Source organism: Rhincodon typus, chromosome 23 (genome assembly GCF_021869965.1).
Source record: "Rhincodon typus isolate 14 chromosome 23, sRhiTyp1.1, whole genome shotgun sequence".
Taxonomy (NCBI): Eukaryota; Metazoa; Chordata; class Chondrichthyes; order Orectolobiformes; family Rhincodontidae; genus Rhincodon; species Rhincodon typus.
This window is the reverse complement of record NC_063354.1, coordinates 46010803-46024334: the sequence shown is the minus strand read 5'-3', so window position 1 is coordinate 46024334 and position 13532 is coordinate 46010803. Positions and strand designations below refer to the sequence as shown.

The 13532-nt window shown below is 42.9% G+C and overlaps 1 protein-coding gene across 2 annotated transcripts in view; it reads left to right on the top strand.

Moving 5' to 3' along the window:
• The first annotated feature begins 6341 nt into the window (after positions 1-6341).
• myo15b (myosin XVB) overlaps positions 6342-13532 on the top strand; it is a 179155-nt gene continuing 171964 nt past the window's right edge. The window contains exons 1-2 of one of the 2 annotated variants that reach the window (XM_048610620.1): positions 6342-6448; positions 7356-7424. In XM_048610620.1, the coding sequence (XP_048466577.1) occupies positions 6425-6448; positions 7356-7424 (93 nt within the window). In that variant the 5' untranslated portion in view covers positions 6342-6424. Of the gene's footprint in view, positions 6449-6763; positions 6832-7355; positions 7425-13532 lie in introns of those variants that run through there. The other variant, XM_048610621.1, reaches the window with a different exon arrangement.

The window sequence follows — 13532 nt, the reverse complement described above, 5'->3', positions numbered from 1 at the left end:
AAGGTGGGTGGGAGGAGGAGTATTCTAGGTAGCTGTGGGAGTCGGTGGGCTTGAAATGAATATCGGTTTCTAGGTGGTTGCCCGATATGGAGACAGAGAGGTCCAGGAAGGGGAGAGAGGTGTTAGAGATGGTCCAGGTAAACTTAAGGTTGGGGTGGAAGGTGTTAGTGAAGTGTATGAACTGTTCGAGCTCCTCGTGGGAGCACGAGGCGGCGCCGATACAGTCATCAATGTAACGGAGGAAGAGGTGGGGTTTAGGGCCGGTGTAGGTACGGAAGAGGGATTGTTCCACGTAACCTACAAAGAGGCAGGCATAGCTTGGGCCCATGCGGGTGCCCATGGCTACCCCCTTTGTCTGTAGGAAGTGGGAGAAATTGAAAGAGAAGTTGTTGAGTGTGAGGACGAGTTCGGCTAAGCGGATGAGGGTATCAGTGGAGGGGGACTGGTCGGGCCTGCGGGACAGGAAGAAGCAGAGGGCCTTAAGGCCATCTGCATGGGGAATGCAGGTGTAGAGGGACTGGACGTCCATGGTAAAGATGAGGTGCTGGGGACCGGGGAATTGGAAGTTCTGGAGGAGGTGGAGGGTGTTGTTGTCTGCATCAAGACATAAGCCATGGATAGTTTGAGAACCATGAGGAATGGCTATGCAGCAGATTTCTGAATGGCACTACAAACACTTTGATATAATTGTTTCCATCTCATTTTCTTTACACTGTTAATCATTGGAAGTCAATTTATTTAATTATTGCAGTTATTTCAATGCAAGGGGTCTTACCCTGCAAGACAGATGAACTCAGGCCAAGTATGGGAGCATGGGACTGGGACATCACAACTATTTCAGAAACATGGCTGAGGGAGGGACAGGACTGGCAGCTCAATCTTCTGGGGTTTAGATGCTATAAGAAAGAGCAAAAGAAAGGGGTGGCATGGTGGCTCAGTGGTTAGCACTGCTGCCTCACAGTGCCAGGGACCTGGGTTCAATTCTAGCCTTGGGCAACTGTCTGTGCAGAGTTTGCACATTCTCCTCATGTCTGTGTGGGTTTCCTCCCACAGTTCAAAGATGTGCAGGCTAGGTAGATTGGCTGTGCTAAATTGCCCATAGTGTTCAGGGACATGTCAATTGGGTGGGATGCTCTGGGGTTCAGTGTGGGCTTGTTGGGCCAAGGGGCCTGTTTCCACACAGTAGGGATTTGAGGAGGAGGGATGTTTTTTTTTTAAATTAAGGAAAGCATTACTGCTATACTTAGAGAGGATATTTCTGAGGGATTGTCTGGTGAAGCCATGTGGTTGGAACTGAGAAATAAGAAAGGGACGATCACCTTGATGGGATTGTACTATAGAACCCCCACGCCCCCCAGACCCCAATAGTCAGAGGGAAATTGAGGAGCAAATATGTACAGAGATCTCAGATATGTGTAAGAATAAAAGGTTTGTAATATTCAGAGATTTTAACTTTCCAAATGTAGACTGGGACTGCCATAGTGTTAAGGGCTTGGAAGGGGAGGAATTTGTTAAATGTGTTCAAGAAAATTTTCTTTACCAATATGTAAATGTTCCTAGTAGTGAAGGAACAAAATTTGACCTTCTCTTGGGAAATGAAACAGGACAAGTGACTGAAGTGTTAGTGGGGAGCACTTTGGGGCCAGTGCTCATAATTCTATTAGTTTTAAAATAGTTATGGAAAAGGATAGACCTTGTATAAAAGTTAAAGTTCTTAATTGGAAGAAGAAAAATTTTGATGGAATGAGACAGGAACTTTCAAAAGTTGATTGGAATAGACTGTTCGCAGGTAAAGGGACAACTGGCAAGTGAGATGCTTTCAAAATGAGATCCTAAGAGTTCAGATACATTATGTTCCTAATAGAATGAAGAGTAAGAGTAGGGAACAATGGATGAATAAAGATATTGGGTCTCTGGTCAATAATAAGAAGGAAGCATTTGTTAGGTATAGACAACTGGGAACAAGTGAATCTCTTGAAGAGTAGAAGAGGTGTTGGGGTAATCTTAAGAGGGAAATCAGGAGGGCAAAAAAGAGATATGAAATAACATTGGCAAATGAGGTTAAAATAATCCAAAGAGATTCTACAAATGCATTAAGAGTAAGAGAGCAACTAGAGAGAGAGTATGGCCCCTTAAAGATCAATAAAGTCATCTAAATATGGAACCACAGGAGATTGGAGAGATACTAAATGAATATTTTATATCAGTTTTTATTGTGGAGAAAAAAATGGAGGCTAGGGACTTTGGAAAATAGATATTGATGTCTTGAAAACAGTTCACATTATAGAAGAGGAAGTGTTGGAGGTCTTAAAAAAAAACATAAAGGTGGATAAATCTCTGGGAACAGATTGAGTGAATCCCAGGATGTTTTGGGACGTTAGGGAGGAAATTGCGGGGCCTAGCAGAGATGTTTGTATCATCTACAACCAATGGTGGAGTGCCAGAGGACTGGCGGGTGGCAAATATGCCTTTATTTAAGAAAGGCTGTAAAGAGAAGCCTTGGGAACTGTAGACCTGTGAGTCTGACATCAGTGGTGGGTATGTTGTCAGTTGGGACTCTGACAGATAGGATTTACAAGCATATGAAGAGGCAAGGACTGATTAGGGATAGTCAATATGCATTGTATGTGGGAAATCGTGTCTCACAAACTTGTTTGTTTTTAAGAACATAACGAAAAAGATTCAAGTGGGCAGAGTGGTAGATGTTGTCTAGATGGACTTCATTAAAGCCTTTGACAAGGTTCCACATGGTAGACTAATTAATAAAGGTTGGAGACATGCTCACCGAGCTGGTAGGCTTGGTTGCAAACGTTTCGTCACCCTGCTAGGTAACATCGTCAGTGCACCTCCGGTGAAGCGTCTGTGTTCTGTCCCGCTTGTTATTTATATGCCTCAGTTTGTTGGGGTGTTTGGTACCACTTCTGGTTCTGTTTCTCAATGGTTTGTACACATTCAATGTGTTTGTTGACAGGAAGAAAAATGCAAACACTGGGAAAGACAATTACATTTTTACGGTTGAAGTTGAAAGCGACTGAGGATTCTGATTTAGACTTAACATTCAACAAGTTTAATCAATATAGTGCGGTAATTCACTGAATCAGCAGTGCACAAGCCTGGAGGTTATGACTAAGCTATGTAGAACACTGGTCACGTTATTCATAGAGTGCTGCGTCTATTACAACACAGAATAACGTTATTCAGCCAATTGCAGAAAAATATGAATTTTTCACTTCTGAAATATGGCAATTTAGAGGCGATCTTATTGAAGGCCAATAAGGCATGAGAGGAGTGCTACTTTATCTCCATTTGGCCTGTACCAAGTTGGCTCATTTCACCAGGTATGGTGTGGTGGCCAAGTGGGAAGGTGTTGGTCTTGTAAACCAGAGATTGTGGGTTTGAACCCTGTCCATGCCTGGAGATCCTGGCTAAGTTTAGCAATCAATTCCCAAAATAAGGAGTTTGTTGCCAATGACTATTGGAGTTTAACCTTTTAGCAGTGCTACCTCACAGCACCACAGACCTGGGTTCAATTCCACTCATTTTCTGCGTGGGTTTCCTCCCACAGTCCAAATGTGCAGGTAAGGTGGATTGGCCATGCTAAATTGCCCATAGTGTCCAGGGATGTGCAAGCTAGGTGAATTAACCATGGGAAAATGCAGGGTTACAGGGAAAGGGTGGGTCTGGGTGGGATGGTCTTCAGAGGGTTGGTGTGCACTCGATGGGCTGAATGGCCTGCTTCCACACTGTAGGGATTCTATTCTATGATCATCACTTTTATTTGCCAAAACATATCATGGACAAGAATGCTAATGTTACAGTGCTGCACTTCCCTCTTAACTGATCAGACAGGAGCTGTTCAGTTTCTGTTTCTGTTGAAACATTGTTAGATTTTGTGGCCATTGCTGGTGCTATCACTCCAATCACTCTGTACATCTCCTAGTGGAAGCAGTGATGTTATGGCAGCTTTGAAGCTGTCAATTGCTTTGGAAAAGGAAGTGTCACAATCCTGATACAATGAGATTCCTGTCGTGGATACATGAGTGAGCAATTGAGGAGTTGATAGTTACTTCTTCAAACTGTTCTCCCCATATTCAGAGTTTGGTCTGAGGTATAGGAGACATGGTGGTGGGTGGAAGGTGCTGCTGTGCAGAATCCCTTAGCAATCCTTACAGAAATGCAACTGACATACCTATGTGGTATCCCTGCCTGCTGAAAGTAAACAAAGGAGCTGAGAGTGAAAAAACAGAATTAATGTTTCGGGTCCAGTGACCCTTCCTCAGAAAGTTCTGATGAAGGATCACCGAACCCGAAATGTTAACTTTGTTTTTCCTTCACAGATGCTGCCAGGCCTGCTGAGTTTTTCCAGCAACTTTGTTTTTGTTCCTGACTTACACCATCCACAGTTCTTTCGGTTTTTAAAGGAACTGAGAGTGTTTAGTTCAATTGGCTGAGAGGTTGATTTGTGATGAAGAATAGCACCAACTGCATTGGTTCAATTCCTGTACCAGCTGAGGTCACATTAAGGTCTCAACTTGTCAATCTTGCCTCTTGCCTGAGGTGTGGTGACCCTCAGGTTAAACTCAGCACCAGTTGTCTCTCTGCCACTAACAAGAAAATGGGACTCCAGTGACTTTATCTTTACCTTTTTTTTAACATACCTTTAAGCCCCTTTCCCTGGGCATACACATTGTACAGTGTTCATTGCTCACTCTATCCTATTCACAATGTATATTGTTGGAAATATCAAAATTCATAATTGCTGGGCTTTAGATGACTAACATTTCGTTTTAGGGAATCAATTTCAAAGTTTGATGAATGGAAGCATTTGATTGCAAAATTGTAAACAACCCTGAAATAAATACAATTCAAACTGGCCTCAGTTAATTACAGATCAACGGGGAGGTTTTACAGTGTTACTGGAAAGATAGTAAAAGGTATCCATATCGAGGATTATAATAGCTATTCTGAATACTTTGTCTCAAAACATCTCAAGAAAATGCTTAAAAGTTGAAATGAAAACAGAGAAGGTTTCAATTATTAGTATAGATCCTCCAATCCAAATAGTTAAAAACATATACAAACTGGTATTCTTTGTGGAACAAGTGAGTCCAGTAAGAGGGTTGTTCTCTCCATTAGAGATGTAAACTACATATTTGGATCATAAAGGTAAAGGGTTGTTTTGAAGGTAAAAGGTCGTTGATTTAAATTTCTATCTGGGACATCCCAGGTACGATGGAAATAGGTCTGTGTGGGGTTTATCTGTGTTTTTACCACAGCAATCGTCAGTAAGCTTGAAGGGATGTGAGAAAATATGCAGCCAGAACAAGGACAATAAAAGCCATTACAATCAGCTTTGTGATATGAAGCCACAAACTGGGTATGGTGTTCAGAATGAAAAGTGCACAAGGGATTAAAATTGGCAGATTTGGTCAAACCGGTGGAAGAGGTTGGTAGTGTAATCCTTGCAGAGACAGAGAAAGAGACTTCTGGAAGTCTAAGTGTCAGAAGATAAGGAAAATTCAAGTAAATTCCTAAGAGCTGTGCACACCTTGATTTGAACTCAGGAGAAGGAACCCTCAAGATCCTGCAGCATATAGGAGAACATGAAGTCCAATTCAATACATAATGGAGTATGGCCTGTGGGCAATTTTTATGTTTAATAAAGGTTTATAAAATATCTTGTTGAATTAATAGTCCTTGATTTGTTTAATTCTTGTACAGTAGAAGTTTTGTTTAAAATGTGGCATTGTGTGACTTTTTAAGTTAACAACTGGAGTAAGAATTTATTTTGAAAAGATAGTGGTCTCCCTCAAAATCATGAATTTATGCATTAATCATTCTATTACACCGTTCATTAAGTATGTATCCTATTCAGTGCATGGCAATGAAGAACAGGAATCCACGTCATTCTTCCCCTCACTGAGGCTCTGCTGCTACCGGCTGCAATCAGCTCAAGCAGACTAGTCTAAGAATGAAAACTCTGATCCATATAGCTCTGTAGTCCATTTGTGGTGTTTACACACAGGGCCATTGGGGAACTGCAACTCAAGCAGGGAACCAGTAACTCTCTGCCAAGCTGGGAGTGGGGAAAGGCCAAGGAGAACAGGAAACAAGAGGTAGGCGGCAATGGATGGGGAGTGAGGTGACAGAGTAGAAGCAGGATGATCAGATCAGAAGGCAAGCAGTGAGGACTGGCGTGAGGAACAGCAAATGGAAAGCAGGCAGTGGACAGCTGGTGACAGTGCCATCCACAAACAGGACAGTAGGCAATGCGCAAGCCACATGACCACCTACTTGTAAGTGATTGGCACGTTGCCCCATCTCCACAATTCCCTGGGTCAGGGAGTGGCAATGTGTTCTAGTAAAGCAGATTCTGTTGAGAAGTAACTGACTTTCATTTAACCAGAATGACGCACTTACAACAATGACAGAACAAAGTTCAACTGCAGTAAATTCTACTTTCTTTTCCCTGTGCGGACTTTGATACAACAAGGCAATCTGTTCAGTATCTTATAGACACACTCAGTCTGGGCTTAAGCACCGTGCAGAGAGAAGGATATTCCCTGGTAGCTCCAAGCTCAATGGAATCTGTATTAAAACAGTAGATAAGGAAGACGCAGGTATTTGAGAGTGGGTGCTAGGGATGATTGGTAAACGGCTGATATTAGTGGGTGTTGGCAGCTGAGCCGGAGGTTGTTTTGTCCTCTCTGGATTCTGGCCAGAACCAACTCAAAGCTGCGTTTGTTTATTCTGACACTGCATCAGGAGTTAAAAGTGGAAGATTTCGCTGAGTCCAGATATTGTTCAGAAAGATTTTGAACCAGCTTTGGGGTAAGAATGCCAAAGTATTTCAATAGGATTGTTGGCAACTGGGACGGCAAAGCATCAAAAGGACCTGAGTTTTGGGTGGTTCTAAAGAAGATGTGTGACAGGTTTAAATGGATGAAGGTGGCATCCGGATGGTCTGGCCGTGTGCAAAGTTTGGAATGATCAGTGTGGTAAATGCGCTCATCCAGAACAGCAGGATCCCACCATTGCATTAAATGGTATTGATAGTCCCAGCCAGGAAGCTATAGAATATGAAGAGTCTCTAATAAAAGGGAAGATGTGAATGAATCTGATGGTATTACCATTGGTAAACCATTCATCCTGCAAAGAAGGACATTTGGCAAGGGCATGGCTCAACTGTCCATATTGGAATAGCCATTAAGTAGACCTCCTGGATATGAGAAGAAGGGTGCAGTCAGCAAGAGCTTGAGCAAGCAGATGAAATTATGGGTGGACAGCTAGGTGGGTAATAGTGGGCATTGTCTAAATGACAGGGAGTGACTCACTCTTACAGTTTTTCTTCTTAGCTATTCACTGCACCGTGGAATCGAAGGATATTTTCCAGGAGCAAGGGACGAGGAACAGCAGTGGGAATGGTGAGTGCTGCGCAGTATGCCTCCTTGCTGAATTATTCTAACATTGACACCATGTGCTTTATAAAGTAGTGTTGGTTACAGGTTACCCCCCAAGGGTTAAATTGTGTCCTCTTTACCTATTCTGATGATGATGAAGTTGAACATTTTGCGCACAATGAAATGGCTAAGGCAGGAAAATGAGCAAGAAAGACAGAGTTTTGTTTTTAGCAAAAGTGATTGAAATTCTAGTGATCTTTTCAGTTAAAAAATGTGATTGTTTGTATATTCTTGTATGCAGCAATACAGGAAGGGAAAAATAAAACCACAGCAGGTCAACAGTTTGGGTTTCCATGGCTGCTATGAAACATAAAATAATTGATAATTATGTATGAAGAAACCCATTTAGCGCTTCTTATGTCCACTTCAAAGAGATTCTAACATCTCCTGTTTTAGTATCTACCTTTTTTTTAACTGAATCTAGATTTTTGTTTCCTTTACTCATTAAGAGAGTTTATTACTTTAAGAGAATTTATCACTCACATTGATCACTCCAGTATTAATTTTAATTCTAACCTACCCAGCAAAACTCAGCCATCAGTAAAGCATAAAACTAGATAGTGTATAAATCAGGCATCTGACACAAAACGCAAGGAACGGAGGAATACGGACCAAAGGCATGCAGAAGGCACATCGTGGGGGCACAGGGCCCGTCCTGTGCTGTATTGTTCCACGTTCTATGTTATATGTTCTAAAATACTTAGCAGGCAGGTTTGGCTTCAAATAAGGAATTTTATGTATGAAGGGTAACTCATTTCTCAATCTGCCTCTTAATAGTTTGAATCTCACGACAGTTGTATTTATCAATCATATTTGATATAAAAATACATTCTGAACTGCTTCACAGGGACATCCAAACAAAATTTGACAATGAGCCTGTAAGGAGATATTGGGAAAGGTGTCAGGAAGGTTGGCCAATGAGCTAGGTTTCAAGGAGTTTCAAGCTGCTTTTAAAGGAGAAAAGTGAGATAGAGAGGCAGAGAGTTGTCGAATAAGGAGCTAAGTCTGCCTATGTGATATGCTAATGATCCACAGTCAACATCATTGTAGAAAGTGGTCCAATTTCACATGATCTTGTTCTCTCTTGTAGCCTTATGGCAAGACTAAGAATGTAAGATCTAGGAACAGGAGACAATTCAGCCCCGCGAGTCTGCTCTGTTGTTTGATACAATCATGGCTGGTCTCCTCGCAGCTTCAACTCCATTTTCCTGCCACTCTCCATAGCCCTTCAACTCAGTACTAATTAAGATCTGTTCATCTCCTTAAATTTATTCAGTGCCTTGGCATCCATCACACTCTGAGGTAGTGAATTCCATAGATTCATGGCCCTTTAAAAGAAATAATCTCTCCTCAGCTCTGTCTGAAATCTGCTACCCCTTATTCTAAAACTATGACCTCTCATTCTAGATAGCTGCGCGAGGGGAAACATCTGCTCTATCTGAAGTTTGTGAATTCCCTTTAGTATCTTATATATCTCAGTTAGATCACTTCTTATCCCTCTTAAGTCTAGTGAGTATTGGCCTTCTGAGCAAAGTTTGGACAGGCTGGACTTGTATCCTCTGGAGTTTAAAAGAATAAGAGATGACTTCATGAGGGATTTTGACAGGGTGCATGGGAAAGGTTTCCTCTTATGGGAGAATCTAGAACTACGGGTTATTTGTTTAGAAATAAGGGGGTCATCCATTTATGACACAAATGAGGAAAATTTCTTTTCTCACAGAGTCTTTGGAACTTTCTTTCCCACAAAGTGGTAGATGCAGAGACTTTGAATATTTTTGAGGCAGAGACTGATAGATTCTTGATAAGCAAAGGCATGAAAGATGATTGGATAGATAGGAAAATGGAGGAATCAGATCAGGGCTGATCTAATTGGGTGCTCGAGTGGTCTCAAGGGACTAGTGTATTTCTTCAAACAACAGTTTAAGAAAGGAATTCTAGAGATTAGGGCCAGCTGAAAACCACTGTGTCTTTGGTGGAGTGAAGGAAATAAGAGGCCAGAATTGGAAGAGCGCACTCTCAAGGCTGAGAGTGTTAGTTAGGAGGGTGATATGGAGGTTAACATGGAGATCTCCCCAGGAATCTGATCTATTAGGCAATTTGTCCAGTGTATATTCTGGATTCATCATGAGAAACAAGCTGGATGATTCAGAGACTGGGGCAAGGAGCCGAGGTTCCGTGGTGATATAGTATGAGTTGCAATACAGGAGAAGGTCACAGATATCAGAGATTGGAGGTCAGCCAGACTTAGAAAAGAGATGGTTAACAAAAGATGACTCAATTACAGTAACCAAGAACGAGGAGCTCCCAGAAATGTCATTAGAGACAGCAACATGGAAAGAAGTTAAGACTGGCCACTGGAATAGTTTTATAGAATCAGATGGTCAAAGTGTTGCAGAAATTCAATACAGCATAAAAATCATACAAAATACATTGAAAACATCTGTGAAGCCCAAATAGTGAACCATTTTGGAGCATTTGTGTACTACAAATGTGCAAGTTTTGTGTGTGCATGTGTCTGTGTGTGCGTGCATCTATGTGCGTGTGTCTATGTGAGTGTGTGTGTGTGTGTGTGTGTGTGTGTGTGTGTGTGAGAGAGAGAGAAAAAAAGGATTGCTTTATGTGGAGCCCTACTGCAGCTTTCTGATGTGCAATATGATATACCAAATTGATCACCATGAGTTCCCACATTGATTAGACCAATGAAAATGTAGCTTCTATAGACCTCTGATTTCAAATGACTTATTTGTTCCAATTTCTTAACACTGTTTTAGATTTTACTGTACTGCACTGGAACATACCAAGTGCAGGAATTGTTTAGGGGAGGACAAATGGAACAATTTCAAAATTATTGAAGTGCAGAAAGCTTGGAAAGGAGTGCACCATTTGTTTTTCCAATTGAAGGCTTTTAAAAAAAAATCTCTTTTGTGATATGGGCATTACTGGCTGGACCAGTATTTATTGCCCATCCCCAGTTGCCCTTGAAAAGGTAGTGGTGAGCTGCCTTCTAGAACTACTGCAGTCCACCTACTAGGGGTTGACCCACAAAGTCCTTAAGGAAGGAATTCCAGGATTTTGACCCAGTGACAGTGAAGCAATGGCAATATGTTTCTAAGTCAGGATGGTAAGTAACTTGGAGAGGAACTTACACATGGTGGTATTCCCATCTATCTGATGTCCTTGTCCTTCTAGATGGAAGTGATCTGGGTTTTGAAGGCGCTGACTAAGAATCTTTGGTGAATTTCTGTGGTGCATCTTGTAGAAAGTACACACTGCTGTGACTGAGCATCAGTAGTGGAGGGAGTGGATGCTTATGGAAATAGTGCCAGGCACACAAGCTATTTTGTCCTGGATGATGTCAAGCTTGAGTGTTGTTGGAGCTGCACCCATCCAGGCAAATGGGGAGTATTCCATCAAAATTCTGACTTGTGCCTTGTAGATGGTAGACAAGTTTTGAGGAGACAAGAGATGAATTATTCATTGCAATACTCTTAGCATTTGACCATTGTTGTAGCCACTGTTTTTATATGTTGAGTGCAGTTAAGTTTCTGGTCAATGGTAACCCCAAGGATGTTGATACTGGCGGATATTTTTGTCTGGCGTTTATGTGGTGCAAATGTTACTTGCCATTTGTCAGCCAAAGCCTAGATATTGTCAGCTCTTGTTACATTTGGACACGGGCTGCTTCAGTATCTGAAGAGACACAAATAATGCTGAACTTTGTGCAATCATCAGTGAACAACCTCACTTCTGATCCGATGATGGAGGGAAGGTCAATGATTAAGCAGCTGACGATGATTTGGTCTAGGACACTACCCTGAGAAACTCCTGCAGAGATATCCTGGAGCTGAGATGACTGACCTCCAACAACCACCACCATCTTCCTATGTGCCAACCAACAAAGAGTTTACGATACCCATCAATTCCAGTTTTTCTAGGGCTACATAATACCACACTCAATCTAATGCAGTTCTGATGTCAAGAGCAGTCACTCTCACCTCCCTTCTGGAATTCAGCTCTTTTGTCCATCTTTGAACCAGGGCTGAGTGGCCCTGGCGGAACCCAAACTGAGCGTCACTGAGCAGGTTGTTGCTGAGCAGGTGCTGTTTGATAGCGCTGTTGATGACACCTTCCATCACTTTATTGATGATCAAGAGAAGACTGATGGGGCAGTAATCGGCTGGGTTGGATTTGTCCTGCATTTTATGTACAGGACATATGTGGGCAATTTTTCACATTGTCAGGTAGATGCCAGTGTTGTAATTGTACTAGAAGAGCATGGATAGGGAATAAGCAAGTTCTCGAGCACAAGTCTTCAGTAATATTGGAGCTTGCTGCGAATGCTTCAGCCTTATCTAGTGCACTGGTGTGTTGGGCTGCCGCATCATTGAGGATGTGGATATCTGTGGAGCCTCCTCCTCCAGTGAGTCATTTATGCCCACCACCATTCACAACTGGGTGCGGCAGGACTGCAGAGCTTAGATCTGATTCGTTGGTTGTGGAATTGCTTAGCTCTGTCTATCAGTTTCTGCTTATGCCGTTTGGTCCGCGTGTAGTCCTGTTTGGTTGCTTCATCAGGTTGATGCCTCATTTCATGCTGCTAGTCCTGCAACATGGTCCTGCACTCTGCATTGAACCAGGGTTGATCTCATTGGCTTGATGGTAATGGTTGAGTGAGGAATATGCCAGCAGGAAGATTGCAGATTGTGTTGGAGTACTCATGGATGCCCAGTCTTGAACTGCTAAATCTGTTCGAAGTCTGTCCCATTTAGCACAGTGATAGTGTCGCACAACACGATGGAGGGTATTCTCAACGTGTACCTGGGACTTAGTCTCTACTAGGATGGTGCGGTGGTCACTTTTACTGATACTGTCAAGGACAGATGTGTCTCCAGCCAGCAAATTGGTGAGAATGAAGTCAGGTATGATTTCCCTCTTGTAAGTTCTCTTATGAACTGCCACAGATCCAGTCTAGCAGCTAAGACCTTTAGGACCCAGCCAATTCGATTAGTAGTGCTGCTGCCAAGCCACTCTTGTTGGTTGACATTGAAATCCCCCACCCAGAGCACATTCTGCACCTTTGCCACCCTCAGTGCTTTCTCCAAGTGATGTCCAACATGGAGGAGTACTGATCAGCCAAGGGAGGAGTTATGTGGCAATCAGCAGGAAGTTTCAATGCCTGTGATTAACCTGGCCAGAAATCACACGACACCAAGTTACAGTCCAACAGGTTTATTTGAAATCACAAGCTTTTGGAGCTTTGCTCTTTCATCAGGTGAAGTGAGGCGGCATGGTGGCTCAGTGGTTAGCACTGCTGCCTCATAGTACCAGGGACCCAGGTTCGATTCCACCCTCAGGCAACTGTCTGTGTGGAGTTTGCACATTCTCCCCGTGTCTGCGTGGGTTTCCTCTGGGTGCTCTGGTTTCCTCGTGCAGGTCAAGTGGATTAACCAAGCTAAATTGCCCATGGTGTTCAGGGATGTGTAGATTGGGTAGGGGGGGTGCAATATGGGGGATGGGTTCTGGGTGGGATGCTCTGAGGGTCGGTGTTTGACGTGTTGGGCTGAAGGGCCTGTTTCCACACTGTAGGGATTCTATGATAACCTGATGTTGTGTGACTTCTGACCTTGTCCAACCCAGTCCAACAGTGGCACCTCTGCATCATGATTAACCTGAAACCCATAACACTTCAAGGAGTCCAGACTCAATGTTGAGGACTCCCAAGGCAACTCCCTCCTGACTGTATACTGCTGTGCTATCACCTCTGCTGGGTCTGCCCTGCTACTGAGACAGGACAGACCTGGTGATGATGAACATTGACTGTTAAGGATGAATTCATGAGTATGACTATATCAGTCTGTTGTTTGACTAGGCTGTGAGTCAGCTCTCTCATTTTGGCCCTAGCCCAGATAAGGAGGACTTTGCCTGATTGACAGGGCTGTTTTTGCCGTTGTTGTTTCCGGTACCTAGGTCAATACCATGTTGTCCACCCAGTTCCATTTCTTTGTTAAAACTTCGTAGCAATTGATACAGTTGAATGGCTTGCTAGGTCATTTTGGAGGGCAGTTGAGAGTC